The sequence below is a fragment of the Pogoniulus pusillus genome, unplaced genomic scaffold (genome assembly GCF_015220805.1).
Source record: "Pogoniulus pusillus isolate bPogPus1 unplaced genomic scaffold, bPogPus1.pri scaffold_51_arrow_ctg1, whole genome shotgun sequence".
NCBI classification, from domain to species: Eukaryota; Metazoa; Chordata; class Aves; order Piciformes; family Lybiidae; genus Pogoniulus; species Pogoniulus pusillus.
In genome coordinates, this window is record NW_026974710.1 from 500,523 (window position 1) to 528,511 (window position 27,989).

The 27,989-nt window shown below is 53.1% G+C and overlaps 2 protein-coding genes and 1 long non-coding RNA gene across 10 annotated transcripts in view; 2 read left to right on the plus strand and 1 right to left on the minus strand.

Annotated features, from left to right (window-relative positions):
• Nucleotides 1-27,989, plus strand: part of LOC135174260 (uncharacterized) — a 128,518-nt gene that overhangs the window by 94,187 nt on the left and 6,342 nt on the right. The window lies entirely within an intron of this gene.
• Nucleotides 570-27,444, plus strand: LOC135174257 (gastrula zinc finger protein XlCGF26.1-like). 5 transcript variants are annotated; one of them, XM_064141486.1, is made up of 4 exons: nt 570-738; nt 11,101-11,238; nt 24,893-24,995; nt 25,713-27,444. In XM_064141486.1, the coding sequence occupies exon 4, from the start codon at nt 25,743-25,745 to the stop codon at nt 27,114-27,116; it is 1,374 nt and encodes a 457-aa protein (XP_063997556.1). In that variant the 5' UTR covers nt 570-738; nt 11,101-11,238; nt 24,893-24,995; nt 25,713-25,742; the 3' UTR covers nt 27,117-27,444. The 5 variants fall into 5 exon arrangements, with proteins under 5 accessions (XP_063997556.1, XP_063997557.1, XP_063997555.1 ...); XM_064141487.1 differs by lacking the exon at nt 11,101-11,238 and adding an exon at nt 12,797-12,897; XM_064141485.1 differs by lacking the exon at nt 11,101-11,238.
• Nucleotides 19,390-27,989, minus strand: part of LOC135174250 (oocyte zinc finger protein XlCOF6-like) — a 76,859-nt gene continuing 68,259 nt past the window's right edge. Inside the window, exon 2 of the transcript XR_010301829.1 lies at nt 19,390-20,409. The gene's annotated coding sequence lies outside the window, so the exon portion shown is untranslated. The remainder of the gene's footprint in view (nt 20,410-27,989) is intronic.

Consider the following 27,989-nt stretch of genomic DNA (forward strand, 5'->3'; position numbering starts at 1 on the left):
TCTGCCTCAGCTTCTCCCCTCGGCCTGGAGGCTTTTGCTGTCCTGGCTGCAGGTTCCAGGCTCCAGCCCCGGCCCCTGCTGCAGCTGCTTTGGGCTGCGGGCACAGCTGGGAACAGCTGCGGGGAGTGCGGTGCCCGAGTGGCCCTGCCCTGCCCTGCCCTGCCCAGTGTGCCCTGCCCTGCCCTGCCCTGCCCTGCCCAGTGTGCCCTGCCCTGCCCTGCCCTGCCCTGCCCAGTGTGCCCTGCCCTACCCTGCCCTGCCCTGCCCAGTGTGCCCGGCCCAGCGAGGCCCCATGGAGCCCTAATGCTGCAGAGCCCCAGATGCTCCCAGCCCCCCACCCCCAGTGATCCCAAGCCCAGCCCCCACACTCCCCCCAGAGCCCCACACCCTCCCCCTGAGCCCCACACCCTCCCCCTGAGCCCCACACCCTCCCCCTGAGCCCCACACCCTCCCCCTGAGCAGCCCCACGGAGCCCTGCCCAGAGCCCAGCGCAGGGCAGCAGCCTGAGCCCAGGGCTCCCTCCCGCCCCTCCGGCGCCGAGCGCAAGGGGGCGCAGGTGCGGCAAGGCCCCGCCCAGAGCTGGCAGCCAGAGCCAATGGGAGGCGTGGGCAGAGCGGCCCCGCCCCCAAGGGCGCTGTGGGCTCCGGCCCCAGGGGCGTGAGCGCCATTTTGGCTGGTGCTGGGCAGCGTCGTGGGAGCGCTGGAGCAGAGGCTGTGGTGTGCGCGGGCAGCGCTGCGGTGAGAGAGCTGCGGGAGCGTGAGGGGTGGCGGGGGAGAGGAGCCGGGAGGGGCTGCGGGGCCTGGGGGAGCCGAGAGCGGCACCGGGAGGGGCTGCGGGGCCTGGGGGAGCCGAGAGCGGCACCGGGAGGGGCTGCGGGGCCTGGGGGAGCCGAGAGCGGCACCGGGAGGGGCTGCGGGGCCTGGGGGAGCCGAGAGTGGCACCGGGAGGGGCTGCGGGGCCTGGGGGAGCCGAGAGTGGCACCGGGAGGGGCTGAGGGCGGCGGGAGCGGAGCGGGGCTGGGGCTGTGTGGGTCGTGCGTGGGTGAGAGGAGCGGGGCTGGGGCCGGGAGGGGCTGAGGGCGGCGGGAGCGGAGCGGGGCTGGGGCTGTGTGGGTCGGGCGTGGGTGAGAGGAGCGGGGCTGGGGCCGGGAGGGGCTGAGGGCGGCGGGAGCGGAGCGGGGCTGGGGCTGTGTGGGTCGGGCGTGGGTGAGAGGAGCGGGGCTGGGGCCGGGAGGGGCTGAGGGCGGCGGGAGCGGAGGCGGAAGTGTGTGGCAGGGCCCCGGGGCGGCGCGGGGCAGGGCGGGAGTTGGCGTTGGGGTGGGGCCGGCGCCATGTTGTGTGTGGTGCGGGGCAGGGGCAGGGCTGGGCGGGAGGGGCTGAGGCTGTGTGGGCAGGGAGGTTGTGGCGAGAGCTGTGCGGAGGTTCTGTGGAGCTGTGGGGAGTTGGTGCGAGGCTGTGAGGAGCTGGGGAGAGCTTTTGGCGCTTTGTGTTGCGGCTGTGTGCGGGGCTGAGGAGGCGCAGAGTGGTGCGAGTGTGTGTGAGGCTCCGGGCGAGAGGTTTGGGTGCGTGGTGAGGGGGTTTGGGCAGTGGCAGGGGCTTGGAAGGGCTTGTGCTGAGGGTTTGGTGAGCTGCAGGCGTTGGCAGCAGCTGGTGAGGCTTTGTGAGGCAGTAGTGAGGCTCGGGAGGGGTTTGTGAAGGCTGCTGGAGAGTGGCAGAGGCAGAAGCTGTGTGAGAGCTGTGCACAATCAGTGTGCAGGAGTTGGGCAGGGCCTGGAGTGAGGCTTTGGAGGGGATTTTGGTTGTTTTTAGTCACTTTCACTTTAAATGCAGCTTTAAGCCTGTTTGGGCCTTTCTGAAGGGTGTGGAAGGGTTCAGGATACCTGGAATGTCCTTGGAATCTCTACAGAAGGAGTTGGAAGAGTTGCAGAAAGGTTTTAATAACTTCTGCAGAGTTTTCTAATCTGTTTTGATGATTTTCAGGCCTGTTTGAAGAGCTTGAACAAGCAGAACTCAGGCAAGTCTCTGCAGTGCTGTTGAGAGAGTTGAATGTGTCTTGTGGTGTGTTTAAGAACTTACAGGAGTTTTGAAGCACTTAATGAGGCTTTAGAGGCCTTTAGGAGTTGTGAAGAGCTGTGCCTCTGGCCAGCAGCTGAGGTTGATCTCTTTGCTGCCTTCCACTGCCCCAGCCTGCTCCTTCCTGGCTTCTTTGCTGTTGCTCTGCTTGAACTGTGCACTTTGTCCCCTTTGACTATGTTCCTGGAATGGTTTGGGCTGGAAGGGCCCTTAAATGTCACCCAGTTGCAGCTCTCTGGCATGTGCAGGGCCACCTCCTAGCAGCCCAGATTGCTGAAGGCCTCACCTAGTGTGGCCTTGAAGACCTCTAGGGAGGGGAACTCCCAACCTCCCTGGGCAGGCTGCTGCAGTGTCTCCCCAGCCTGAGTGTGTGGAATTTCTTCCTAGTGTCCAGTCTGGGTCTTCCCTTTTGCAGCCTCAATCCATTCTCCCTTATCACTTCAGGCCCTTGTGCAAAGTCCCTACCCAGCTTTCTTGCAGGCCCTTTCAGGTCCTTTTCTTGCAGGTGAAGCTGCTTTTGAAGGGGTTGTTATGGGTTTAAGAAGTGGGATGTGTGCAACTGCCAAGTGCAGTCCTCCTGGGGCCAGGGAGTCCAGGAGGTGGCCCAGGAAGTGTCATCTGTGTTATTACCTTCCCATAATCCTGCATGCACTGCCCCTACAAACTGGCTGCACTGTCAATTCTGCCCTTTTCTTCTGTCTGATTGTCTCCCTTTGCAGTGTGGACTTCATCTGTGCTATGTGCAGGAGGTTTGCAGGCTGAATTTGGCTTTGGCTGAGCTCATTTTTTGCTGCTTTAGTTTGTTTTGTTATGGGGGAGGCAGAGAGGTATGGTGGGGAGGGGGCATGGAGGCCTGGGGTTTGTCCTGGTTTGGAGGGAGGTTTTGGAGAGTTTGGTCATGAGGAGGTGTTTGGAGAGCTGTGTCTGAGGTGGACTGTGGATGGCAAGATTTGGGCTGAGGAGGTCTGTTGGAGAGTGGTGGGCAAGGCAGACTCTGTCCTTGTGTATCTCAGCTGCTGTTGTAGTGCTCTGTGCAGTTCCTGCTAAGGGTTGTCTTTGCACTGCCAATGGATTCCAGCCTGGTGTGGAGAGTTTGTGTTTAGCTGCTTTGAGAGGGGTTGAGGAGCCTCTGTGTGCTCTTGCAGGTAGAACTGGACAGCTGAAAGGGTTTAGCTTTTCCCGAGGTGATGGCACAGGAATCCCTAGCAATAAAAACTGTCCTCTGCCTTGGGCTGCATCTCTGGAGTTGGTGTTTTTGGTGTGTGAAGCATGAGGGTTGTGGAGCTTGCTGCTGCTGTTGGAGTTGGTAGAATGAGAGCATAGTTTGGTGTGGCCAAAGGCTTGAAGCTGGCAGAGTGGAGCTGCTGGGTTGAGCAGTGCCAGACGAGCACTGAGGCCTGTCCCTGAGCATGAGAGCTGCAGAGCTGATGACCAGCTGCAGGATGAGGGAGTCCAGCAGTGGCCTGGGCAGGCTGTTGCTGTGCTTGATGGTGCAGTTTGTGTTGGGTGCAAGACTTGGCCAGATGGCATCATGTTGGAAGGGACCCTCAGAGGTCATCTTATGCACCCCGTGGCAGTGATCAGGGCCATGTGCAGCTAAAGCAGGCTGCCCAGGAGCACATGAGCTGTGATGTGGACTGTGTGCAGGGCTGGAGCCTTCAGCAGCTCCCTGGGCAGGCTGTTGCAGAGTGTCAGCAGCCTCCTTGTGCAGAACTTGCTCCTGCTGTGCAGCCAAACTCTGCCCTGCTCCAGTTGGAATGCACTGCCTGATGTCCTATCCCCACAGGCCCTTGTGCACAGTCCTTGCCGAGCCTGCCTGTAGGTGCCCTTGAGAAGTTGAGATGCAGGCTGCAAGGAGAGCCCAGAGCTGCTTTTGTGCAGGCTGAGCAGCTGCAGCTCTCTCAGCCAGTCTCTGTAGGAGAGGTGCTGGTGGTGAGTTAGAGCCAGACCCCCTTGTGCTGGACTTTGTTTCCCCTGTCTGTGCCAGGCTGAGAAAGTTGTTGTTGTGCTCCAGAGTGTCTGAGGTGTGCAGGCAGAGGTCGTGGAGTGCTTTCTGAGCTGGCTGAGATCTTGTCTCCAGCTGAGAAGTCAAATGCTGTGTGCAGTGCCTCTGCTGGCTCTGCTGCAGTGGCTTTGTGCTGAGCTTTCCAGTGCTGAGCATCTCTCTTCTGAGCCTTGCTGTGTGCAGCTGGGAGCTGAGGGCAGTTGAATGGAGGCAGGAGGGATGGTGCTGAGCATTGGGGCAAGAGGGAGCTGCTGAAAGCTGCTGAGGGCTGTGAGCTGCTCCCTTGTGCTGTAATGGTATCCACTGGTGTTGGAGAGAGCTTTGTGCTTGGAGTGTGCTGTGGTGGTGTGCATGAGTGCTGGTCTGGGGCTGTGCAAAGGGAGCTGCCAAATGCTTGTGCATGTGAGGCCTGTTTTTGTGGGTGTTGTGTGTCCTGTGTTTGATCCTGGAGTCATGGAGTGGTTTGGCTTGGAGGGGACCTGAGGGATCCTCCAGTTGTGGGCAGGGAAACCTTGCACTGGAGCAGGCTGCCTGAGGCCTCATGTGGCCTGGCCTTGGAGCCCTGGAGGGAGGGTGTCAGGCACATGTGGAGTGATTTGTGTCAGGAAGGTGTGAATTGAGCTGGCAGCTGTGGGCAGGAGGAATATTGCCCTGTCTGCAGCAGGCTCTTTGTGCATGTTAGGCTGAGGCCAGCTGGGGATTTCCAGTGGTGTGTGTGGAGGCATTTGTGTGTTTGGATTTGATGTGCTTCCAGCTGAGGGAGCCTGCAGAGTCTTTTCTGGTGCAGTTCCCCTATAGAGCAGCAAAGAAGGCCCCAGGCCAAGCCCCAACAGGCTGTTAAAGCTGAGCCTGAGTGCATTTCCCTGCTGCAGCAGGCAGGAGGCAGCCATGTGCAGAGTGGGTGTCTGGGAGTTGTTAGGCTCCATCTCCTTAGGCAGAAAGATTTGCTGACAGCTTTCAGGCTGCTGTTCAGTTCCTCTCAAGGTTTCCTGCCCACAAAGAGAGTGAGGTCAGGTGGAGCCTTTGCTGTTTGCCTGCAGGCTGATAGCTGTGCAGAGCTTTTGTCCCCTCTGCTGTGTCAGGAGCACTGTGCCCTGTTGGTGTGTAGATGGAGAAATGGTGTGTGGAAGAAGAGCAGGGAGCATTGGGAGCAGGATGAGATGTCCAGAGTCTGCTTGTGTCTGAGGCATTGCTTTTGATTTGAGTGCAGAGTTTGATTGGAGTGGGGTCAGGCTGTCCTGAGTGGTTTTGTTGGGAAGAAGTCCTGAAGTTTCCTTGGAGGAGCTTGAGAAGCAGAGCAAGAGATTGCAGCTGTGCTCTTTGCTGCCTGCTGAGCTGGCAAAGGCAGGAAATGATTGGTGAAAGTGGCTGCAGCACTTGCAGTGGTGTGCAAGGCTGAGCAGTGGTGTGGGCAGCAGGTCCAGGGCAGGATTGTCCCCCTGTCCTTGGGCCCTGGTGAGGCCAAATGGTGAGTACTGGGGTGAGTTTTGGGGCAGTGACTTCAAGAAGGTCGTTGAAGGCTTGGAGCAGGTCCAGAGAAGGGCAAGAAAGCTGTGGAAGGGTGTGGAGGAGAGGGCTGGGGAGGAGCAGCTGAGGGACATGAGGGTGTTGAGTGTGGGGAAGAGGAGGCTGAGGGGAGAGCTGATTGCCCTGTCCCTGAGAGGAGGTTGCAGTGAGGTGAGGTTGGTCTGTTCTTGGCAGTGTCAGATGATGGAAGGGAGAGGAAATGGCCTGGAAGTGTGGCAGGGGAGGCTTAATTTGGAGGTGCAGAAGAATTTGTTTGCAGCAAGAGTGGTGAGGGAGTGGAACAGGCTGCCCAGGGTGGTGGTGGAGTTCCCATCCCTGGAGGTGTTGAGGGTCAGGTTAGATGAGGTTTTGAGCAGCCTGCTATGTTTGGAGCAGATGGTCCTTGGGGTCCCTTCCTGCTTGGCATTCTGTGGTCACAGAGCTGTGCTGGGCATGTTGAGGGCAGCTGCAAAGCTCTTGAAGCCTTTGTGCAGAGTGCCAAAGACATGAGTGAGCCTGGAAAGTGACTGCAGAATTCCCTGCTGAGAGCTTTTCCGAGCTGCCCAAGCATTTGTGTGAGTTTCTGCTGAGCTGGGAAGGGATTTGGGTTGTTTTTCCAGGCAGTTGGAAAACTTTTTAAGCATTCTTCTTGTTCTGCTCCTCCTTGGCCTTGGCCTCTTCATTGTCACAGGCTCAGAGGGTGTTAGGGGTTGGAAGGGACCCAAAGAGATGATGGAGTCCAATCCCCCTGCCAGAGCAGGACAATCCTATCTGACACAGAACACAGAGGAACACAGCCAGAGAGGCCTTGAAAGTCTCCCAAGAAGGAGAGTCCAGGACCTCTCTGGGGAGGCTGTTCCAGTGCTTTGTGACCCTTTCAGTAAAGAAGTTTTCCCCTTGTGTTGAGGCAGAACCTCCTGTGCTGCAGCTTACACCCATTGCTCCTTGTGCTATCCCAGGGAGCAGTGAGCAGAGCCTGTCCCCCCCTCCTGGCAGCCTTCAGATACTTACAAACATTTATCCAATCCCCTCTCAGTCTTCTTTTCTCCAGACTAAGCAGCCCCAGGTCCCTCAGCCTCTCCTCATCAGCCATGCCCTCCAGTCCCCTTGTCATCCTTGTAGCCCTCAGCTGGACCCTCTCCATCAGATCCCTGTCCCTCTGTATCTGGGGAGCCCAAAACTGAACACTATTCAAGATGAGGTCTCAGCAGGTCAGAGTAGAGGGGCAGGAGAACCTCCCTTGATCTGCTGGACACACTCTTCCTAATCCACCCCAGGATGCCATTGGCCTTCTTGGCCACAAGGGCACATTGCTGTGCCATGGGTAACTTGTTAGACACCAGCACCCCCAGGTCCCTCTCCTTGGGGCTGCTCTCCAGCAGATCACCTCCCAGCCTGTACTGGTGCAGTTTGTTATTCCTCCCCAGATGCAGGACTCTGCCCTTGTCCTTGTTGAACTTCACCTGGTTCCTCTGTGCCCAGCTCTCAGTCTGCCCAGGTCTCTCTGGAGGGCAGCACAGCCTGCAGCTGTCTCAGCCAAGCCTCCCAGCTTGGTGTCAGCAGCAAACTTGCTGAGCAGCCTCTGTCTGTCTGTGCCCTCATCAGTGTCACTGATGAAGGTGTTGAACAGGACTGGTCACAGCACTGATCCCTGGGGGACACCACTGGTCACAGCTCTCCAGCTGGACCTGGCACCACTGATCACCCTCTGAACTCTATCTTGCAACCAGTTCCTAACCCACCTCACTGCCTGCTCTTCCACACTGCCTCAGCTTGCTCACTAAAATGTCATGGCAGATGGTGTCAAAGGCCTTGCTATGGTCAAGGTAGACTCCATCCACTGCTCTCCATGAATCTGCCCATTCAGTGATGGCATCACAAAATGCTCTCAGGCTAGTGAAGCATGACTGCCCCTTGGTAAATCCATGCTGACTACTCCTGATAAGCTTCTTCTCTTCCAAGTGCCTTGAGATGCCCTCCAGCAGGAGCTGCTCCATCATTTTTGCAGGGCTGGAGGTGAGGCTGCCTGGTCTGTTCCTGGAACCTCTTTGTTGCCCTTTTTGAAGCCTGCAGTGCCATTGCCTCTGCTGCAGCCCTCAGGCACCTCTCCTGTCTGCCCTCATTTGGCAAAGACGATGGAGAGTGTCAGAGCAATAACATCAGGCAGTTGTCTCAGCACCCTTGGGTGCATCTCATCAGGGCCCTTGAACTTGTGAATGTTTAGTCTGTATAACTGATCCCTAACCCAGTGTGCACTGACCAGTGGGGAGCACTCCCTGCTCCAGTCTTCCTCCCCTTCATCCAGGGTCTGGAGTCCGTAGGAGAGTTCAGCTTTAGGTTTAAAGAATGGAGCCCAGAAGGCATTCAGCAGCTCTACCTTCTCTGCACCCTCAGTTCTCAGGGTGCCTCCTGGTCCAGCACTGCCCCCACACCTTCCCTGTTCTTCCTTTTCCTCCTGATGGATTTGAAGAAGCCTTTCTTGTTCTGTTTTCCTTCCTTTGTCAGCTTCAGTTGCAAGAGGGCTTTGGCCTTCCTTGCTGCTTTGCTACACACCCCAGGGCAGGCCTGTAGGAAAGCAGTCCTCTTGCAGCTGCACTGTTTCCTCCTCTGCCTCTCCCTGGAGGATGCATTTAGAAGCATGGAACCATAGAATGGTTTGGGTTGGAAGGGACCTGCAGAGGTCATCCAGTCCCAGCCCCTGCAGTCAACAGGGACATCCTGCTCTAGATCAGGCTGCCCAGAGCCCTGTTGAGCCTCACCTTGAATACGTCCAGGGATGGGAGCTCAACTTCTCCGTGGGCACCCTGCAGTGTTGCAGCAGCCTCCTGGTGCAGAACTTGTTGCTGCCATCCAATCTCCATCTGCTCTGCTCTGCTTTGCAGCTGCTGCCCTCCTGCTGTCCCTGCAGGCCTTTGGGAGCAGTCTCTGTGCAGCCTTCTTGTAGCCCCTTCAGGCCCTGGAATGTCACTCTTAGGTCTGCCTGAAGCCTTCTCTTCTCAAAGCTGAACACCCTCAGCTCCCTCAGCCTGTCGTCAGAGCTGAGCTGTTCCAAGCTCCTGATCATTCTCATGGCCTCCTCTGGACCCTGTCAGTCAGGTCCCTGTCCTTACTGTGTTGAGGGCTCCAGGGCTGGATGCAGCAGTGCAGGTGAGCTGTCAGCAGGGCAGTGTCAGAATCTGCTCTCTCCATCTGCTGTTGGTGCAGGCCAGGCTGCCATTGGCTTTGTGTGCTGCAGGCTGACACTGCCTGCTCCTGTCCAGCTCCTTGTCCCCCAGCACCCCCAAGTCCTTTTCCTCAGGCCTGCTTCCTATTGGCTCCTCCCCCAGCTTGTGCTGCTTGTGAGTCCTGTTGCAGCCCAGATGCAGGAGCCTGCACTTGCTCTTGTTGAAGCTCAGGAGGTTCCCCTGGGCCACCCCTGCAGCTTGCCCACTTGAGCTCCTCCCACTTCTTTTCCTGGGTACCATTATCTAGGTCCCTCTGCTGGGCCATGCTGGGTGTGTGGATGAGCCTAGGACCTTGGTGGGGCCCTGGGGACTCTGATAGGGCACAAATTGAGTTCAGATGGAGCAATGAATGGAGAGATGGAGGGTGAAGGCTGCAGGGGGTGAGAGGACTTAGTCCAGCAGCTGTGTGGCTCAGTCTGGCTCCTACCTGCAAGGGTGGAGGCAGCAACTGAGGCTGGAAGCACAAAGAGCCAAAGCCTGCCTGGGTCAGGACAGTCCCCTGACACCTCCTGGCATCCACCACTTCCCAAGCAGGCCCTTGGGGGTCCTACCCACACACCCCACCCCATACTCAATGGCAGGAGTCACCTGTACTCTCACTGCCTCTGTCCCCCTTCATCAGTTCCTGTGTGAGGAGGTTGCAGGGTATCTCCCCACCCCTCATCTGTAATCCTTCCCCCTTGGCCTGTTGCTGCTTCTTTCAGGCCTCCAGGTCCTCCTGGCCTTTAGTCTCAGGACCTTCCATGCTTGGGCTCCTGCTCAGTTCTTTAGATGCTTTCTGAGCCACCACATTTTCCACTCCACCCTTTCAACCGCTGCAGAGGTGGGGGACACAGGGCCATGGGACAGCAAAGACAGCAGGGCTATGGATGGGCTGTGAATGAGGGAAGGGCCTGGGAATGGTCATGCAGAAATTAGGCCTTTTTCCCCAAAAAGGGCACAGGATCAAGGCCCAGCTGAAAAATGTATGAGCAGGAAATCATGGAATCAAGGTTGGAAGCAACCACAAGGACCATCTAGTGCCAACTCCCCTGCTATGGACAGGTGCACCCTACCCTAGATCAGGTTGCTCAGAGCCTCATCCATTCTGGCCTTAAACCCCTCCAGGGATGGGGCCACAACCCCCTTCCTGGGCAACCCATTCCAGCTTCTCAGCACTTTCATGGTGCATAACTTCTTCCTCACTGTCAGACCTCTGGTCTGACTCTCCTCACCTTCAGCTCTGCTCCATCCTCCCCAGTCCTGTCACTCCCTGACAACCTACTAAGCAGCTCCCAGCTTTTTTGTAGCTCACTTCAGATCCTGGAAGGCCACAAGAAGGTCACCTGGGAACCTCCTCTGCTCCAGCCTGCACAGCCCCAACTCTTTCAGTCTGTCCTCATAGAATAGGTGCTCCAGCCCTCTGAGCATCCTCCTGGCCCTGCTCTGGATACTCTCCAGCATCTCTGCATCCCTCTTGTCCCAGGGGCTCCAGATCTGGATGCAGTACTCCAGGTGGGGTCTCAGCAGAGCGCAGCAGAGGGGGAGAATCACTTCCTTGGCCCTGCTGGCCACACTTCTGCTGCAGCCCGGAGTCTGCTTGGCTTTCTGGGCTGCAAGTGCACACTGCTGGCTCATGTGGATCTTCTGGTCCAGCAGCACCCCCAAGTCCCTCTCCTCAGGGCTGCTTTCCAGCCTGGCACTGTGCAGCCTGGGTTGGTGCTTGGCATTGCCTGGTCCCAGCTGCAGGAGCCTGCACTTGGTCTTATTGAACCTCCTGAGGTTGGTTTGTGCCCAGCTCTGCATCCTATCCAGGTCCCTCTGGTTGGATCCATTCCCTCCAGTCTGTCTGCTGCACCACACAGCTTGTTGTGGTCAGCCAACTTGCTGAGGCTGCCTTCAGTGTCTCTGTCCATGGCACCCAGAGAGATGTTGAAAAGTATCTGGCAGCATTTGAGGAGATGAAAGCAGTGAATTGTCCTGCCCCTCTGCATGTCAGGGTTCAGGCAGATTTGATCAGTCTGAAAGAAGGAGAGCAGGAAGGGTAAGGTTAGGTTGTTCTGGTAAGGGAGCACAGCTGCAGGAGAAAAGAACCTTGAGTTTTCTGTAGCTGAGCTGCGCGAGGAGGACTGAGGGGGCCGATGGGTGAGCTGTGCCTCTAGGCCTGTGGACAGCCCATGTTGTGCTGTGTGACCTGTCAGAATTGTACACCTTGTATTAGCCACTGTATGAGCATCACTCTTAGCTTCCATAAGGGGCATCGACCTCTCCACCACATTGGTGGGAGGTGATGTCAGACTGGTTTCCCTGCAGGGACTCTGAGAGAGGAGCACACCTGGCACCTGGTGACCCCCGATGTGATTTCTCGGGACGAGGAAGAGTCAGGCAGCGGATGGCAGGAGGAAGCAGGGTTCTGGCCTGCTGGCAAAGGGAGCCAGGCCTACATTAGAGGTAGGGGATCTGCAAATCATTGGGGGTGAGAAATGGGAAAGAGCTGCTGTGAAAACGTTAATGCAGCCTGTGTGAAGAAGGGAGGTACCCCTGAAGGAGGGGGATTTAGTGCAGTTCCTGCTGTGGAGTCAAAGGAGGAGATCTCTAAGAGACTTAAGGCAACTGTTCAACAGTGGAGGTCTGGCAAAAGCAGGAGAAGCTTTATGGGGGTGGTAAGCATCAGGAGCAGGCTGTAATGTGATGCTGCAGGAGGATCAGTGAGGAAGAAACAGTGGTGCAAAGCTTCTCTGAAGCTCTTTCTCTCTGTGAGAGATGTACTTTGGGGCAGTCAGACTTTACAAAGCTCTTTTTGCTGTGCCAAACCAAGGATCGTTCAGCACCTGAGAAGCCAGGGCTCCAGAGGGGGCTGTAAATGTGCCCTTAAGGAGCAGACAGGGGAAAGAACTGCAAAGGCAGCAGCTAACAGCTGGAATTTCACCCTAATCAGAGGCTTGTGTTGGTAGCTGCTGCTAAGCCGAATGCCATAGGAGTGCTAAGTGCTTCACTACCATCTCCTGAGGTGCCTGCGGCTCAATTCCGCCTGCGTAGAGAGCTCACTTTTGGGCTGCAAAGGTGGAGGATTTGGAGCACGGAAGGGTGAGGTCTCAGGCCGAGGGAGGGGCCAGTTTGTCGGTGGAATCCGGGGAAGCCGTGGGAGGTGTATCCCCCACAGGATTCACGCACACAACTTCCCTGCCTGCTGGAGCAGCAGGGCCCACCCCCTCCCCACCTCCCCCTTTCCTTCTTTGTCTTCTTTCTCGCACTGTATCTTCAGAGAAGCAGCACTTTGTTCTTAAAGGGACAGAGTGCATTTGTGAGAGCCTTTTCCAAACTAAATTCCTGATGATGTTTTTGGCTTTTGGTTCTAATAGATTTTAGAGATTAAGAGTTTACTGGATAAGATATTAAGTAGTTGTTAATGGTAATAGAATATTAACAAGTTTTGGAGTCATTTTAGCAGGGTGATGGTGATAAGGCTTAGGTAGTTAAAATATGGCATGTTAAGTACTTGGTAGTTGCACTAATGGAATATTGTGGTAAGAGTTGTTTTGGTAAGTGTGTAAGTTAAAGATTCTCTTTTTGTGATGGCTGATTTAAGGTTTTTTCTTTTTCCTGGGCACCAGGGTGTTTACACAGAGCTCTGTGGAATGTAACAGCCTCTTGGATTTCTTTGCTTTGTTGTTTTTTTCTCAGTCCTCATTCAGTGGTTTTAATTTTTAGTTCATCCATTTCTACCATTGATATAGTTAAGACTAAGAGTTTATAATAGGGATATTATAGGATATTTTTTCTATTTTTTTTCTGTATATCAAGATAACACTGTAGGAGAGGAATCATGGTAAAACAAAACAAAAAGAGAGAAGAAAGAAAGAGAGACAGAAGGGGAAATTGAAAATTCTCTGGTTACATCACACAGAGGCATTCACCTTGGAGAAGGCCAAAGAGATTTGTTAGCCTAGGAAGTGAATGTGTTTGCATCCTTATATCTGTTCATGCATTTGTTTGTGTGTGCTCACAGGTCTTTTGATTGGCTACCAGCTCGTTATGTCCAGCCTGCTTTGGCAGTGAGCAGAAGTCTTGCTCAGGTGGCTGTGGCAGGAAATTGAAATGTGTGCTGAGGTATGGTTGTGTGCACAGGCTTTGGTCATGCTTTGAGTTAGGTATTTTGTTGGACCTCTGTTATAAGGGCCAGAGCCACTCATTGGCAGAGATGGGGAGCAGCTGTTTCTGTTAGCAGTGTTTAAGGTGCTGTGTCTGTTGTCTTTCTGCACAAGGTGAGAAGCACTGCCTTCATTTTAAAAGGAAAAGAGGAATTGTGGGAATTAGGTCTGTATGGGTAGAGTCTGAAGAAGCAGTGCTGTGACACACACAGGTCCACTTGTCAGCTGTGGATATTGTTACTCTGTAGGCACTGCAGTTACAAGGGGTAGAGGAGTGTAAATAGACTTGAACAGAGTCTTCTATGCTGTGCGGGAGAGGGAGAGGCTGCAGGCTTACACATATGGGATGCACAATGGTCAATGCATTCATTGAAACACAGCATGAGCCTATATAGTGGGGTTGGGCAGAGGGGTGTGTACTTTTGATAGGCTTACAAAGCAGAGCTGGGCTGTCCACACATACACAGGCAGACCTGACCAATTCCCACCCCTTTGCAAGAACATAGTCATAACATTGCTTGTTCCCAAGGCTGAGCGGCCTACCTTCTGGCACAGCTCAGAACTCCCTCAGCTTCTCTGCCAGCCTCCCAAGGCCACTTTTCTGCAGCTGTGCCTCCTTATCAGTTGAGTTCCTCAATCCTGCTTACTCTCCTTATTTTCTCAGACTATTCAGTTCTGCTAAATTCTGCTCAAACCCCCTTTCCTTTAAATATTGCAGATATTATGCACTGCATATGGTAAAGATACAATGTTATGTACAATCATATCAGCCAGGCTTCTAAGCCATCCTGTTAGTCCCCAGTCTGTAAAGATCCTGTCAAGCCAATTGCATCTGTCTTGTTTCTTGAGTCTTGATACATCTTTCAAATGCTGGATGCTGGCGTGCATAATTCTGGATGATCAGACAGGTTCCTCGGAATCTTCACACCTGTGGTCTTGTGCTAGGGGCAGAAGGTCGATGTCAGCCCTGTTTTGCAAAGTAGCATGTCTAATACTAGACCTGATAAAGCTTTGCTAGTAGCATCAGTTTGTTTAACAAGCCAACAACCAAGCTTAGCTAATAGCCCCAAAACTCTTTTCTGCTGCTGTTCCTGGTGCTAAGAAAGCAGCAGTGAATCGCTGTTTGAAAACCAGACATCCAGATGACCCTCACTATCACAGAAGAATGCCTGTGTGTAAATTTAAGGAGCCTTAATGCACTCCTGTTTTTCCTTTTGCCTTTCTAATTACCTAATATTCTTTCTCTGACTCACTGTTCTGGAGATTCTGTTCTCACAGCCTGGTTTGGTAAGAGAGCAGTACCGAGGCTAGCTCAGCTGAAATGTGCCTTTTCAAAGCTTTTTTTCTCTACTTTGCGGCTCTCTCAATCAGAGAAGCCCAGAAGGGGGGCAGGGAAGTGGCAGGTGCAGCAAGCTACGTGGTGTTAAGTGCTTGCTTGAGGGTGATGCGGAGGGGGCGGTGCCTGGTGAGCAGATGATTTAAACGAGGAGCAGCAGCAGGGACACCACAGCCTGGTTTGGCAAGAGAGCTAGCTGCTGGTGGCCAGACAGCTGGCTGTGGAGAGTGTTGGAACCTGGCACTTGAAGTCGAGGGAGACAGAGGAAATGGCTGCATTGGGTGTGAGCAGATTAGTAGTCTGCTTAACCTAGTGGCTGAACTTTAGGGTCAAGTGGAAAGGCTTAGGGCTGGAAGGGAATGTAAAAGAGAGCTGCACCTACAGCATCATGCTCTGCAGTCCCCCTTAACCAGAGAGAGATGAAGCAAGTAACAAGGGTGAATGGATGCAGGTGCCTGCCAGAAGGGGCAAGGGAAAACCCTTCCAGCCATCCTGCCACCCTCAGCTGCCCTTACACAACAGATAGAGGGCACTAGAGGTTGAGGGTGCGGTGGTTTTGGAGCAGGCAGAAGCATCACTGGCTGGGAGGGCAACTGAGACAAATCAGTTGCCCCCTCGCATCAGAACAGGTATTCATAAGAAAAAGAGGAGGGTAATTGTTATTGGCAATTCCCTTCTGAAGGGAGCAGAGGGCCCCATATGCTGGCCAGACCCCTTCCACAGGGAGCTCTGCTGCCTCCCTGGGGCCCAGGTCAGGGATGTTACCAGGAGGCTGCCTACTGTAGTGAAGCCTTCTGATTACTATCCCTTATTAGTTATACAGGCAGGGAATGATGAGGTTGATAACAGAGGGCTAAAAGCTATCAAAAGGGACTTTAAGACGCTGGGAAAAGCAGCTGAGGAGCAGGGGCACAGGTAGTCTTTTCATCTGTACCCTTAGTCACAGGCTGGAATGCAGAGAGGAATAGCAAAGTGTATTTGATGAACAAGTGGCTCAGAGGCTGCTGCCTCCAACAAAACTTTGGATTCTTTGATCTTGGGGAACTTTATTTGGCCATAGGTCTGTGAGCAATGGATGGGATGCAACTGACACAGAAGGGGAGAAGGACCCTGGCACATGAGCTGTCTGGGCTTGTTGAGAGGGCTTTAAACTAGAGTGGAAGGGGGAGGGGGTTAAACATGACAGCACCAGAGATAAATCAAAGGAAACTGAGGATGGTAGGCCAGAGCTAGGGGTAAAAGCAGCAGCCCAGCTGAAGTGCAGTACACTAATGCACGCAGTATGGGTCACAAACAAGAGGAGCTGGAAGCTTTGGTGCTGGAGGAAAACTATGATATTGTTGCCATCACAAACGTGGTGGGATGACTTGCATGACTGGAGTGCTGTGATCAATGGCTACAGACTCTGCAGGAGAGACAGGCAAGGGAGAAGGGGTGGAGGAGTGGCTCTGTATATTAGGGATGCTCTGGATGTCATGGAGGTAGAAATTAAGGATGATCAAGTTGAGTCTTTATGGGTGAAAATAAAGGGGAAGGCCAACAAGACCGATACCCTGTTTGGAGTCTGTTATAGACCACCCAGCCAGGAAGAAGAGGTTGATTTGTTACTCTTTAAACAACTGGAGGCTGCCTCAAGATCACCTGCCCTTGTTCTGGTGGGCAACTTTAACCTACCAGACATCTGCTGGGACTTAAACACTGCAGAGAAGAAGCAGTCTAGAAGGTTTCTGCAGTGTGTGGAAGACAACTTCCTATCCCAGCTGTTACATGAGCCTACCAGGGGGCCAGCTCTGCTTGACCTGCTGCTCACAAGTAGAGAGGGGCTGGTAGGGGATGTGGTGGTTGGAGGCTGCCTGGGGTCCAGTGACCATGAAATTATAGAGTGTTCAGTACATGGAGAAACCAGGAGGGGCATCAACAGAACCTCCACACTGGACTGCCCAAGGGCAGACTGCAGCCTATTTAAGGAACTAAGAAAGTTCCTTGGGAAAGAGCCCTTAGAAACAAAGGGGTCCAGGAAGATTGGACCTACTCCAAGAAAGAACTCCTAAAGGCACAGGAGCAGCTGTGCCATTGTGCCAGAAGATGAGCCGATGAGGGAGGCAGCCAGGCTGGATGGGCAGGGAGCTGCTGAAGGAATTAAAGATTAAAAAGAGAGTGTATCACCTTTGGAAAAGAGGGGAGGTGTCCCAGGAGAAGTTCAAGGAAGTTGTTAGGTCTTGTAGAAAAAAAAATGAGCGAGGCAAAGGCCCATTTGGAGCTCAGGCTGCCACTGTTGGTAAGGGGAATAAAAAATGTTTCTTTAAATATCTGAATGGCAGAGAAGGGCCAAGGACAACCTCCAGTCCTTATTAGATAGCGAGGGGAATAGAGTGACAAGGGATGAGGAAAAGGCAGAGGTGCTTAACACCTTCTTTGCCTCAATCTTCAATAGTGGGGCAGGTTGTCTCCAGGACAGCTGGACTCCTGAAGTGACAGATGGAGTCATGGTCCAGTATAGTCCCCCTGTACTCCATGAGGAAGAAGTAAGGGACCTGCTGAGACACTTGGATCCTCACAAGTCCATGGGACTGGATGGGATCCATCCTAGAGTGCTGAGAGAGTTGACAGATGAGCTGGCCAAGCCGCTTGTGATGGTTAGGGTGTTCCCCCCCCCCACTTTAGAAATCACCCAGACTAGACTCAGTTTGCTCTGGAAATATGAATGAAGCTATTTATTCACAGCAGCACAATATACAAGCAGATATTTACAGTATATACAGTTAGAGACAGAAATAGACAAGGTAAAAGAGGTAATACAGAAACACAACTCCCCTCCCAGCAGCCTCAGTCCCCAGGAGGGTCTCTCAACCACCCCTTCACCTTCCCCCTGCTCCTCTCAACCTTACCCCAGTCCCAAGGAAAAAATTGAGGCTCGGCCAGAGGTTAAGAAAGCAAAGTGAGTTAGCCCAAATGGAGGGTGAGGTTAGAGAGTAAGATATTGCTCAGCCAGCAGCCTGAGTGAGAGAAAAAATGGCAAGAGTGTTATCTTATGTTTTCATTTCTTGTTCCCATACTCCTCAGAGAGACTGTGAGGGAAGTAGACATCACCATTGTCTTCCTTTCACAGCCTGTGATCTAGTTGTTCTCACCAAAACATTCTAGCGTGCTTCAAACTAGCACACCTGCTGGTGGAGCACCTGGGTAAAATGACTCTTTGTTCACCAGTATGGTCAGATGGTCACAGTCTGTTTGTTTCCTGTGTTACAGAGACTTGCATGCATTCTTGCAAGAGTTGTGCTCCACCAAGATTGGTTCCATGTAGAGGGTACAGGGTTACACCTGAGGCATGGATAGGGTAATATAACAATCTGAGGTCAGCCTCTGGGGCTGGCTAACTCTGCCCACATGCAGCTGGCACTCCACCCCCTGCAGCTGCATATGGGGGGTGCTACCCAGCGCCTGGTATCTTAATTCCCAAGATGGGCCCAAGGGCACTTCTCAGCATGAGGTGCTCATGTTTATCATTTCACGTCCTCTGCTAGCAAGAAATTCTCCAACACAAACCACTCTCCATCATTTATCAGCAGTCCTGGCTCACTGGAGAGGTCCCTGAAGACTGGAAGCTGGCCAATGTGATACTCATCCACAAGAAGGGTCACAAGGAGGAACCAGAAAACTACAGACCTGTGAGCCTGACCTCAGTGCCAGGCAAGGTGATGGAACAGGTCATCTTGAGTGCCATCACAAAGCACCTACAGGATGGCCAAGGGATCAGGCCCAGCCAGCATGGGTTTAGGAAGGGCAGGTCCTGCCTGAACAACCTGATCTTCTTTTAGGATCAGGTTACTTGCCTGGTGAGTGTGGGGTAGGCTGTGGATGGAGTCTGCAAAGCCTTTGACACTGCCTGCCACAAGAAGCTCCTAGCCAAGCTGTCAGATCATGGCTTGGACAGATTCACTCTGTGCTGGGTCAGGAACTGGCTGGATGGCAGAGCCCAGAGAGTGGTGGTGAATGGTGCCACATGCAGTTGGCAGCTGTCACTAGTGGTGTTCCCCAAGGATCAGTGCTGGGCACAGTCCTGTTCAATATCTTTATTGATGATCTGGATGGGAGGATTGAGTCCAGCATCAGTAAGTTTGCAGATGCCACCAAGCTGGGAGCAGGTGTTGATCTGTTGGAAGGTAGGAGAGCCCTGCAGAGGGAGGGACCTGGACAGGCTGGATGGGTGGGCAGAGGCCAATGGGATGAGATTTAAGAAGGCCAAGTGCAGGGTTCTGCACTTTGGCCACAACAACCCCAAGCAGTGCTACAGGTTGGGGACTGAGTGGCTGGAGAGCAGGCAGGAGGAAAGGGACCTGGGGCTACTGGTGGATAGTAGGCTGAAGCTGAGTCAGCAGTGTGCCCAGGTGGCCAAGAGAGCCAATGGCATCCTGGCCTGCATCAGGGACAGTGTGGCCAGTAGGCCGAGGGAGGTTATTCTTCCCCTGTACTCAGCACTGGTCAGGCCACACCTTGAGTCTTGTGTCCAGTTCTGGGTCCCTCAATTCAAGAGAGATGTTGAGGTGCTGGAACGTGTCCAGAGAAGGGCAGCAAGGCTGATGGGAGGCCTGGAACACAGAGCCTATGAGGAGAGGCTGAGGGAGCTGGGGTTGTTTAGCCTAGGAGGCTCAGAGGTGACCTCATTGCTGTCTACAGCTACCTGAAGGGATGTTGTAGCCAGGTGGGGGTTGGTCTCTTCTCCTAGACAACCAGTAACAGAGCAAGGGGGGACAGTCTCAAGTTGTGCTGGGGCAAGTATAGGCTGGATGTTAGGAGGAAGTTCTTCCCAGAGAGAGTGATTGGCATTGGAATGGGCTGCCCTGGGAGGTGGTGGAGGCACCGTCCCTGGAGGTGTTCAGGAAAAGCCTGGATGAGGCACTTAGTGCCGTGGTCTGGTTGACTGGATAGGGCTGGGGATAGGTTGGACTGAATGATCTTGGACATCTCTTTCAACCTGGCAGATTCTATGGACTCACTCTGTAAATCCAGGGATTTTGATGTTTTTGCTGCACTCCCATGCTATGACCTGTGTCTGTTGTGCTTAAGAGCTACTAACTTGAGAATACAAAATCAAAGCTATGCCCTGTACCTTCTGGACTTTCTGTTAAGCTTAGTGCATTTGTGAAATGCTGTTGGGCTGCAAATGCCCACAAAACATTAGGACTATTTACTGCTCCTGGCAGGTCTGATAAAGGTCTTCCCAGGAATGCCTCAAGATGCAGTTCCACAGTCCAACTTTCTGTGTGATTTTGGCAAGTTGGGTGCTACCAGTGCAGATTCTGATTGAACCTGTTTATGTTTCTACACCCTTTGTAACTGCAGTGCCTACAGTGCAACAATGTCCACAGCTGACAAATGGACCTGTGGGTGTCACAGCACTGCTTGTTCAGACTCCATCCATACAGACCTAATTGCCACAATTGCTCTCTGTTTTAGGCTGAAGGCAGCATTTCTCATCTTTTGCAGGGCCCTTTGCAAACAGATAACACCCACAGTGCTGTAAACACTGCTAGCAAAACAGTTGTTCCCCATCTTTGCCAGTGAGTGGGCTTGGCCCTTATAACAGAGGTCAAACGAAATACCCAACATAAAGTGTGACCAAAACCTGTACACCAACCATATCTCATGTACATTTCTCTGCACAGCCATCTGAGCAAGGCTTCTACTCACTGCAGAAAATTTGAGTGTGATGGTTTGGGTGTTCCCTGCTGCCCCACACTTTGGAAACCACCCAGACTGGATTCAGTTGGCTCTGGAAATGGAATGAAGCTTATTATTGACAGCTTAGCAGAATGTACAAGCAGATGTTTACAGTCTATACAGTTATATACAGAAATAGACAAGGTAAAAGGTAACACAGAAGCACAACAGCCTTCCCAGAAACCTGAGTCCCCAGGAGGGACTCTCAACCACCCCTTCACCTTCCCCCTAACCCTCTCAACCTTACCTCAGTCCCAAGGAAGAATGGAGGTTCAGGAAGGGGGTTAGGAAGCAATGTGGATTAGTCAGAGAAATGGAGGGTGAGGTTAGAGAGAGAGATGCAGCTCAGAGCTCCCCAGCAGGAGTAGTGCCTTATCTATGTTTTGATTCTTGTTCTTATCCATCTCAGCAAGCCTATGAGGGAAGCAGACATCACCATTGTTCTCCTTTCACGGCCTGTAATCTAATCCTTCTCACCAAAACACTCTAGCTTCAAACTAGCACATTCTGAACATAACAAGCTGATATCCATCAAACTCAAGCACATTCATTCTCTAGGCCAACAAATCCATTGGCCTCCTCTAGGGTGAATTTCTCTGTGATGTAATCAGTGAATTGTTGAGGTTTCCCTCTCTCCTTTTTTTAAACATGAACCTTATCCTATAATGCTATCTTGATAGAAGAAAAAAAAAACACAAAGAAAAAATACCCTATAGTACCCCTGTATCACATATTATCCCTATTATAAACTCTTAGCCTTAACTATATTGTTTATCAACTTCAGAAATACATCAACTAAAGGAAATGAAACCATTACATTATTACTGAGGAAAAACAAAGAAAATCGAGAAAATCACAGTCTCACAGTGTCACAGTATCACAGTGTCACAGTATCACCAAGGTTGGAAGAGACCTCACAGATCATCAAGTCCAACCCTTTACCACAGAGCTCAAGGCCAGACCATGGCACCAAGTGCCACGTCCAATCCTGACTTAAACGGCCCCAGGGACGGCGACTCCACCACCTCCCCGGGCAGCCCATTCCAGTGTCCAATGACTCTCTCAGTGAAGAACTTTCTCCTCACCTCCAGCCTAAATTTCCCCTGGCACAGCCTGAGGCTGTGTCCTCTCGTTCTGGAGCTGGCCACCTGAGAGAAGAGAGCAACCTCCTCCTGGCCACAACCTCCCCTCAGGTAGTTGTAGACAGCAATAAGGTCACCCCTGAGCCTCCTCTTCTCCAGGCTAACCAATCCCAGCTCCCTCAGCCTCTCCTCGTAGGGCTGTGCTCAAGGCCTCTCCCCAGCCTCGTTGCCCTTCTCTGGACACGCTCAAGCATCTCAATGTCCCTCCTAAACTGGGGGGCCCAGAACTGAACACAGGACTCAAGGTGAGGTCTAACCAGTGCAGAGTACAGGGGCAGAATGACCTCCCTGCTCCTGCTGGCCACACCATTCGTGATGCAGGCCAGGATGCCACTGGCTCTCTTGGCCACCTGGGCACACTGCTGGCTCATGTTCAGGCCAGTCAGCACCCTCAGATCCCTCTCTGGCTGCTCTCCAGCCACTCTGACCCCAGCCTGTATCTCTGCATGGGGTTGTTGTGGCCAAAGTGCAGCACCCTGCACTTGGAGCTGTTGAATGCCATCCCCTTGGACTCTGCCCATCTGTCCAGGTGGTCAAGGTCCTGCTGCAGAGCCCTTCTGCCCTCCAACCCAACCACATCTTGGTGGGCAGCTTGGTGTCATCTGCAAACTTGCTGATGACTGACTCGATGCCCTCATCCAGATCATCTATGAAGATGTTAAAGAGGATGGGGCCCAGCACTGATCCCTGAGGGACACCACTAGTGACCAGATAATATTTCATCCATGGAGCTCCTGGAAAATGCTCTGATACCCAAAAAAAGAAAACCTTAATCAGAACTCCTACACTTACAAAACAACTCTTGCCATAATATTCCATTATATTAACTATCAAACGTGTTCAGCTATCAAGTACTTAACATACTCTGTGTTAATTACTTCAGTTTTATCTCAGATATCCTGCTAAAGTTATTCTAAAGCTTATTAAAATTAACATCTTAGCCAGTAAACTCCTAAACTCTAAGATCTATTACAATTGAAGCTAAAACCATCAGGATTTTAGTTCACAAAACAGCTATCACAAATTCACTCTGTTCCTTTAAGAGCAAAGGACAACTTCTCCACAGAAACTGCAAGGAAAAAAATAGAAGAAAGGGAGGGGAGGGAGGCAGGGGGAGTGGGGACGTGCCACAGGGGATGCCACTCCCATGGGTTTGGTGACTGCCACGGTGTCCCAAGTAGAGCTGCTTCTGTCCTCCTGATCTTCCATCTTTGCAGCTGAAAAGTTAACTCAGAGGAGCTTTGAGCTGCAGAGGCCTCAGGTGGCAGTGGGTCACTTCTGGGCACTTTCACAGCTTTCGGCTTCTCAGGAGTTCTCCAACTACCTTTGTGGCTGTTAGCTGCTGGCTTTCCGTTACTTTCCTGTCTGCTCTGGAAAGGCAAACTTAGGAGTCTTTGGAGCCCTGGTTTCTGTCGTCCCTCAGGGCTTTTCTCACCACACCCCAGGTGATCTTGCACAGCAAAAATGATTCTTAAAGTTTCAGTGTCCATCTCTGACAGAGAGACAAAAGTTTTGGAGCAGCTTCCTTAAGGCTGTTCCTTTCTTCTCCCTTCTTGTACTTCAGCGTCAGCTTTACGGCTCTACGACCCTCATAAATCTTCTGCTGCTGCTGCCAGACCTCCGCTGTGAAATCAGCTGGCTTAAGCCCTTTAAAAATCCCTTATATTTTAAGTGCATGACTAAGTCCCCCTCCTTTAGGGGAGCAGCCTTCTTTTCCACCAGCTGCATTAGTGTTTCCTGGCAGCTTCTTTCCACTGCGATGGCAGTGACAACCTTTGCTCGCCTCTAACTTATACCTGGATCCACAAGTGCCCAACTCTCTCGGCTGGGCCTGGCTACTGTCACCAGCGGGGGGAGCCCTCCTGCACTCTGAATCATTTGTGTTTCAGCTCTCTCTGCAGCCCAGGAAGCCACATGTACTGTACGCTGGGTCCCTCAAGCTGCACGAAGGCACGCTGGGGGGTTGGAACTGGATAATCCTTGTGGTCCCTTCCAACCCTGACTCATTCTGTGATTCAAAGTGTATTATATGCAATAATATCAGCAAAAACTTAGTGCTTTTTGTTTTTAAGGAGTTCCCAAATAGAAATGTAGAGAATGTATTTGCATAAAATCCCTTTTAGTTGTAATAAGTGGGTCAAGAACCATATGTGTCCAAGATAATAATTTGTAGAAAATAATCCTAATGTTTTAAGGCTCTTTGTAGCACAACAGCACAGGACAAAGGTACTAAGCCTAATAGAAAGAGCAGAGAGTATAGGGCATAGCTTTTGTATCATGTTCAGGAATTTGCAGCTCTTAAGCACAACAGACACAGGTCACAGCAAGGGAGTGAGGTGAAAACATCAAGTTCCTGGAGTTACAGAGTGAATCCAGCACGGTGGGAGTCTGAGAAAAATACTGGGCAACTAGGTGAGCACTGTGGGAAGCAGGGGCACATCAGGGCTCTCAATTTTTATCTGTGGGGTTAGAACCTGGCCTGTTACTCCTTCACATACAAGGGGAGACCCCTGTAGTTTAGAGTCTCTCTCTGTCAACTCCAAATGCAGCTATGGTTCTACAGCATTGATTACCACACAGAGCCCGGTGCAGGCGTGGCACACATGCCTTCTGCTGTGACTGTGATCACGGTCTGGATTCTTGGTCCTTTGGACAACTGTTCACTTTCTGCTTCTAGCACAAGGCCATGGGTGTGAAGGTTTTGAGGGAATGTGTTGCATGAGCCTGTCTGATCACTCAGAGTCAACACACGCCAGCATCCAGCACTTGAAAGATGGTATATGGAGGCTGAAAGAAGAAGATAGATGGGATTGGCTTGACAAGACCTTTGGAGGATGGGGACTAAGAGGATGGCTTAGCAGCCTGGTTACAATGATTGCTTATGCACTTGTTGTTTTCTTGATGATCATTGTATTTTACCATGTGTAGTGCGATGTGTGCGAGGCATGATCAGTAGTGCTCCATTCAAAAAGAAAGGGGGAGATGTCAGGGTGCAGGCAGAATTGGGCAGTCTGAAACAAGGAGAGCAGGAAGGGTAAGGTTAGGTTGTTCTGGTAAGGGAGCACAGCTGCAGGACAAAAGAACCTTGAGTTATCTGTAGCTGAGTTGTGCGAGGAGGACTGAGGGGGCCGATGGGTGAGCTGTGCCTCTAGGCCCATGTTGTGCTGTGTGACCTATCAGAATTGTACACCTTGTATTAGCCACTGTGTAAGCATCACTCTTAGCTTCAATAAGACGTGTCGACCTCTCCACCACGTTGGTGAGAGGCGATGTCATACTGGTTTCCCTGCAGAGATTGTGAGAGAGAGGCACACCTGGCATCTGCATGTGTGAAAGTGAGGGCTATAAGGTTTTGTAAGAAGCTGAGCAAGTCCCTTCCCCCTTTCCTGCATCTGCAGAGAGCAGGAACCTCCCTTGGTGTGTGTCCTCAGAGCTTCTCTGCCCACCTGTTGAGGAGTGGTCAGCAGAGAGCTGTGCCTGAGCTGGGCCTTGCTGGCAGGGGTTGCATGCAGGGCAGAGCTGAGCATAGCGTGGGTGAGGTGGGGTCTGTGAGCAGGGCCAGGGAGGAGATGTCAGGCCAGAGGTGCTGGGAAGTGCAGGTGCAGCCATCACAGCCCTGGGCAGGCAGTGGGAGGAGCCTTCAGCCAAGGCCTGGGAGAGGCTGTCTGGAGGCAGCTGTCCTGTGGTGCTGCCCTGCAACTGTCTACTGGGAGTTGTGTGTTGGGCAAGGAGCTGAGTCTGCACTTCTTCCACAGCCCTGCCTGTCTGCTGTACTCATGGTGCTGGGCTTGGGAGCTGCTTGCTCCAAGCCCCATCTCTGCTGCATGGTCCTGGGCAGTACTGAGCCATCCCTTGCAGGTCAGTCCTCTCCTCTGAGCCCTTTGCTTGTCTCTGGCAGGGGCTGTGTTGTCTCTGCACCAGCCCTGTCCCTCTGTGCTGGGGAAGAGCAGAATTTGCAGAGCTGCCCCTGGGAAGAGCCCAGCAGGTAAAGAACCCAGAGTGGGGGACAGCAGCAGGGCCCCAGGCTGTTGTTGATCCATGTGGTACATCCCAACCCCCGGCAGAGCCTCCCACTCCCCACATTTCACTGCCACTGGGGCTCTGAGGGACATCCTCTGCTGAAGGAGTCTGAGGGCCCCCCAGGGAGGTTGGGGTCAGTTGTGTGGGCAGGAGGTTGTGTTTGCGGCTGGGATGTGCAGTATGGGCGGGAGAGGGTTGGAGGTTGTTTGGTGTTCCTGGGTCAGCACTGCTGCCTCTTGTCTGAACCAGGAGAGACCAAAGGGCAGGGCCAGGGCAGGAAGCTACCTGTCAACAGCCCAGGGCTGGCAAAGAGGGATCTGGGAGCACTCTGTAAGGACCAGGGTGTCTCAGCCCTCCCAGCACCGGCACCTGGGATATCAGCACAGGCATTGGAGATCTGCCCCCACCCCATGGCAAGAAGTGGGAGTTTGAGGGCCACTCTCCGTTCTTTGCCTCAGGTGAATGGTGGTTGTTGGGAGGTGTCAGAGGCTGTATTGAGCCAGGCAGGATGTCAGGGTTTGAGGTGCTGGGGTCAGGTGCTTCCCTGTTCCCCAGGTAAGAGCAGTGACCTCGTCCCCCACTAGCATGGCCTCACAGCAGGACCTAGACAAGAGCTGGGAGGAGAAGCAGCACCCAGGGAGTAAGATGGAGCAGACCAAGTGCAACCTGAAGAAAGAGAAGAAAGATTTCAAGACAGAGGATGATGATGAGGGGAATGATGACTGTGATGATGTTGAGTATGAGGAGAATGTTCAGGGTGAAGATGACCAAGATGAGGAGGAGGAATACGAGGAGGAGGAGGATGGGTTGATGTTAGCCCCCTCTGTGCCAGTCAAGCAGCTGCTTCAGTGCCCTGAGTGTGGGCAAAACTTCACACGGCGCTCCAGTCTCATTGACCATCACCGAATCCACACGGGCGAGAAACCCTTCAGCTGTGCTGACTGTGGCAAAAGATTCACAGTGCGCTTCAGTCTCATTGCTCACCGCCGAAGCCACACGGGCGAGAAGCCCTTCAGCTGTGCTGACTGTGGCAAGACATTTGCACAGCGCTGCCACCTCCTTAGACACCACCGAATCCACACAGGCGAGAAGCCCTTCAGCTGTGCTGACTGTGGCAAAAGATTCACACAGCACTCCAGTCTCATTGCTCACCGTCGAAGCCACACGGGCGAGAAGCCCTTCAGCTGTGCTGACTGTGGCAAGAGATTCACAGAGCGCTCTAGCCTCATTGCTCACCACCGAATCCACACTGGTGAGAAGCCCTTCAGCTGTGCTGACTGTGGCAAGACATTCACTCAGCGCTCGAGCCTCATTGTCCACCGCCGAACTCACACGGGTGAGAAGCCCTTCATCTGTGCTGAGTGTGGTGAGAGCTTCACAGTGAGCTCAACCCTCATGAAACACCGTCGAACTCACAGGGGCCAGAAGCCCTTCAGCTGTGCTGACTGTGGTGAGAGCTTCACAGTGCGCTCAGACCTCATTATCCACCACCGAATCCACTCCGGAGAGAGGCCTTTCAGCTGTGCTGACTGCAGCAAGAGTTTCGCTCGCAAGTCTGCCCTCACCCTGCACCGCAGTGTGCACACCACTGAGAAGTCCTTCAGCTGCAGGGACTGCGGCAAGAGCTTCAAGTACAGCTCCACTCTCAACATCCACCGACGCATGCACACCAGAGAGCACCTGTACCCCTGTGCAGAGTGCGGCAAGAGCTTCACCAAGAGCTCACATTTCATCCAGCACAGACTCATCCACAGCGGTGAGAAACCCTACAGCTGCTCTGACTGTGGCAGAAGCTTCAACCACAGCTCTGCCCTCACCAAGCACCGCCGTGTCCATAGAGATGAGAAGCCCTTCACCTGCTCTGACTGTGGCAAGAGCTTTGCCAGCAGAGACAGTCTCACTTCCCACCAATGCACCCACACTGGTGACCAACCCACGCTGCAGGGTAAGCACAACTAGCCCCACCCTGGGTCTGTTTGGGTAATTGTACCCCCAGCCCGAGAAGGCCTTTCCAACAGATTGAACCAAAATTGCCCATTTTCCAGCTGCATTTCTCAGAGGCTGGGGGCTCCAGCAGGAACAAACACCTCCTGCCCTGCTGAGCACCACTTAGTGCTGCTGAGAATCATTGCAGTGCTGAGTCAGCACAGCCAGAGCTGCCGTTGGAACAGTGCTGAGCTGTGCAGGGATTTGTCTGGTTCTTCCCCTATTCTTAGTGTCTCCCTGTGGTTAAAACTCCCTCTGCCCCGTGCCCAGGTGTGTCAATAAAAGCCCACAGTGACCCAAATCCTGTCTTTTGGCTTTTATTTTGGTGCTTGCTGCCCACAGTGCCCAAATATTGGGGGCACTTATTCCCTAGGGCCAGGTCTGGAGCCCTGTGCCCAGACTGGGGAGGTCAAAGTGAGGTTCTCAGAAGAGTCCTGAGAGTCTCTTGCTGAGAGTAGTCTCAGGGGCATCTCAGAGGATTTTTTTTTTCAGGGGTGCCAGGGGATGTTAAGTGTTTGGGGGGGGGGGGTGGTGGTGGTCTGGAGGGTTCTAAGCTTGACTTTGGGGTCTTTGTAGAGTGTAGGGCACATCTCAGGGAGGTCTTTGGAAACCCCTGGAAAGCTTCTCTCAGGTTTGTGGTAAGTGGCTCTGGTGCTTTCCAGCAGGCCTGGGGCTTCCCAAGGCCTTCTGCCTAGCTCAGCAGTGTTCCTGCTGGATGCCTGCTGATCTGTGGCTGCTCTGAGGCTTTCCAGCAGCCAGAGGTGGGAAGAGCTTTGAGTGTTCAGGAGCTCTGAGGAGCCTGAGGAGTGCCAAGAGTGCCAAGAACCTTCTCTCCTGAGGCAGCAG

Excerpts from the sequence above, each read along its gene's own strand:
- LOC135174257 (XM_064141486.1), top strand. The coding sequence starts at position 25,743 with ATGGCCTCACAGCAGGACCTAGACAAGAGCTGGGAGGAGAAGCAGCAC.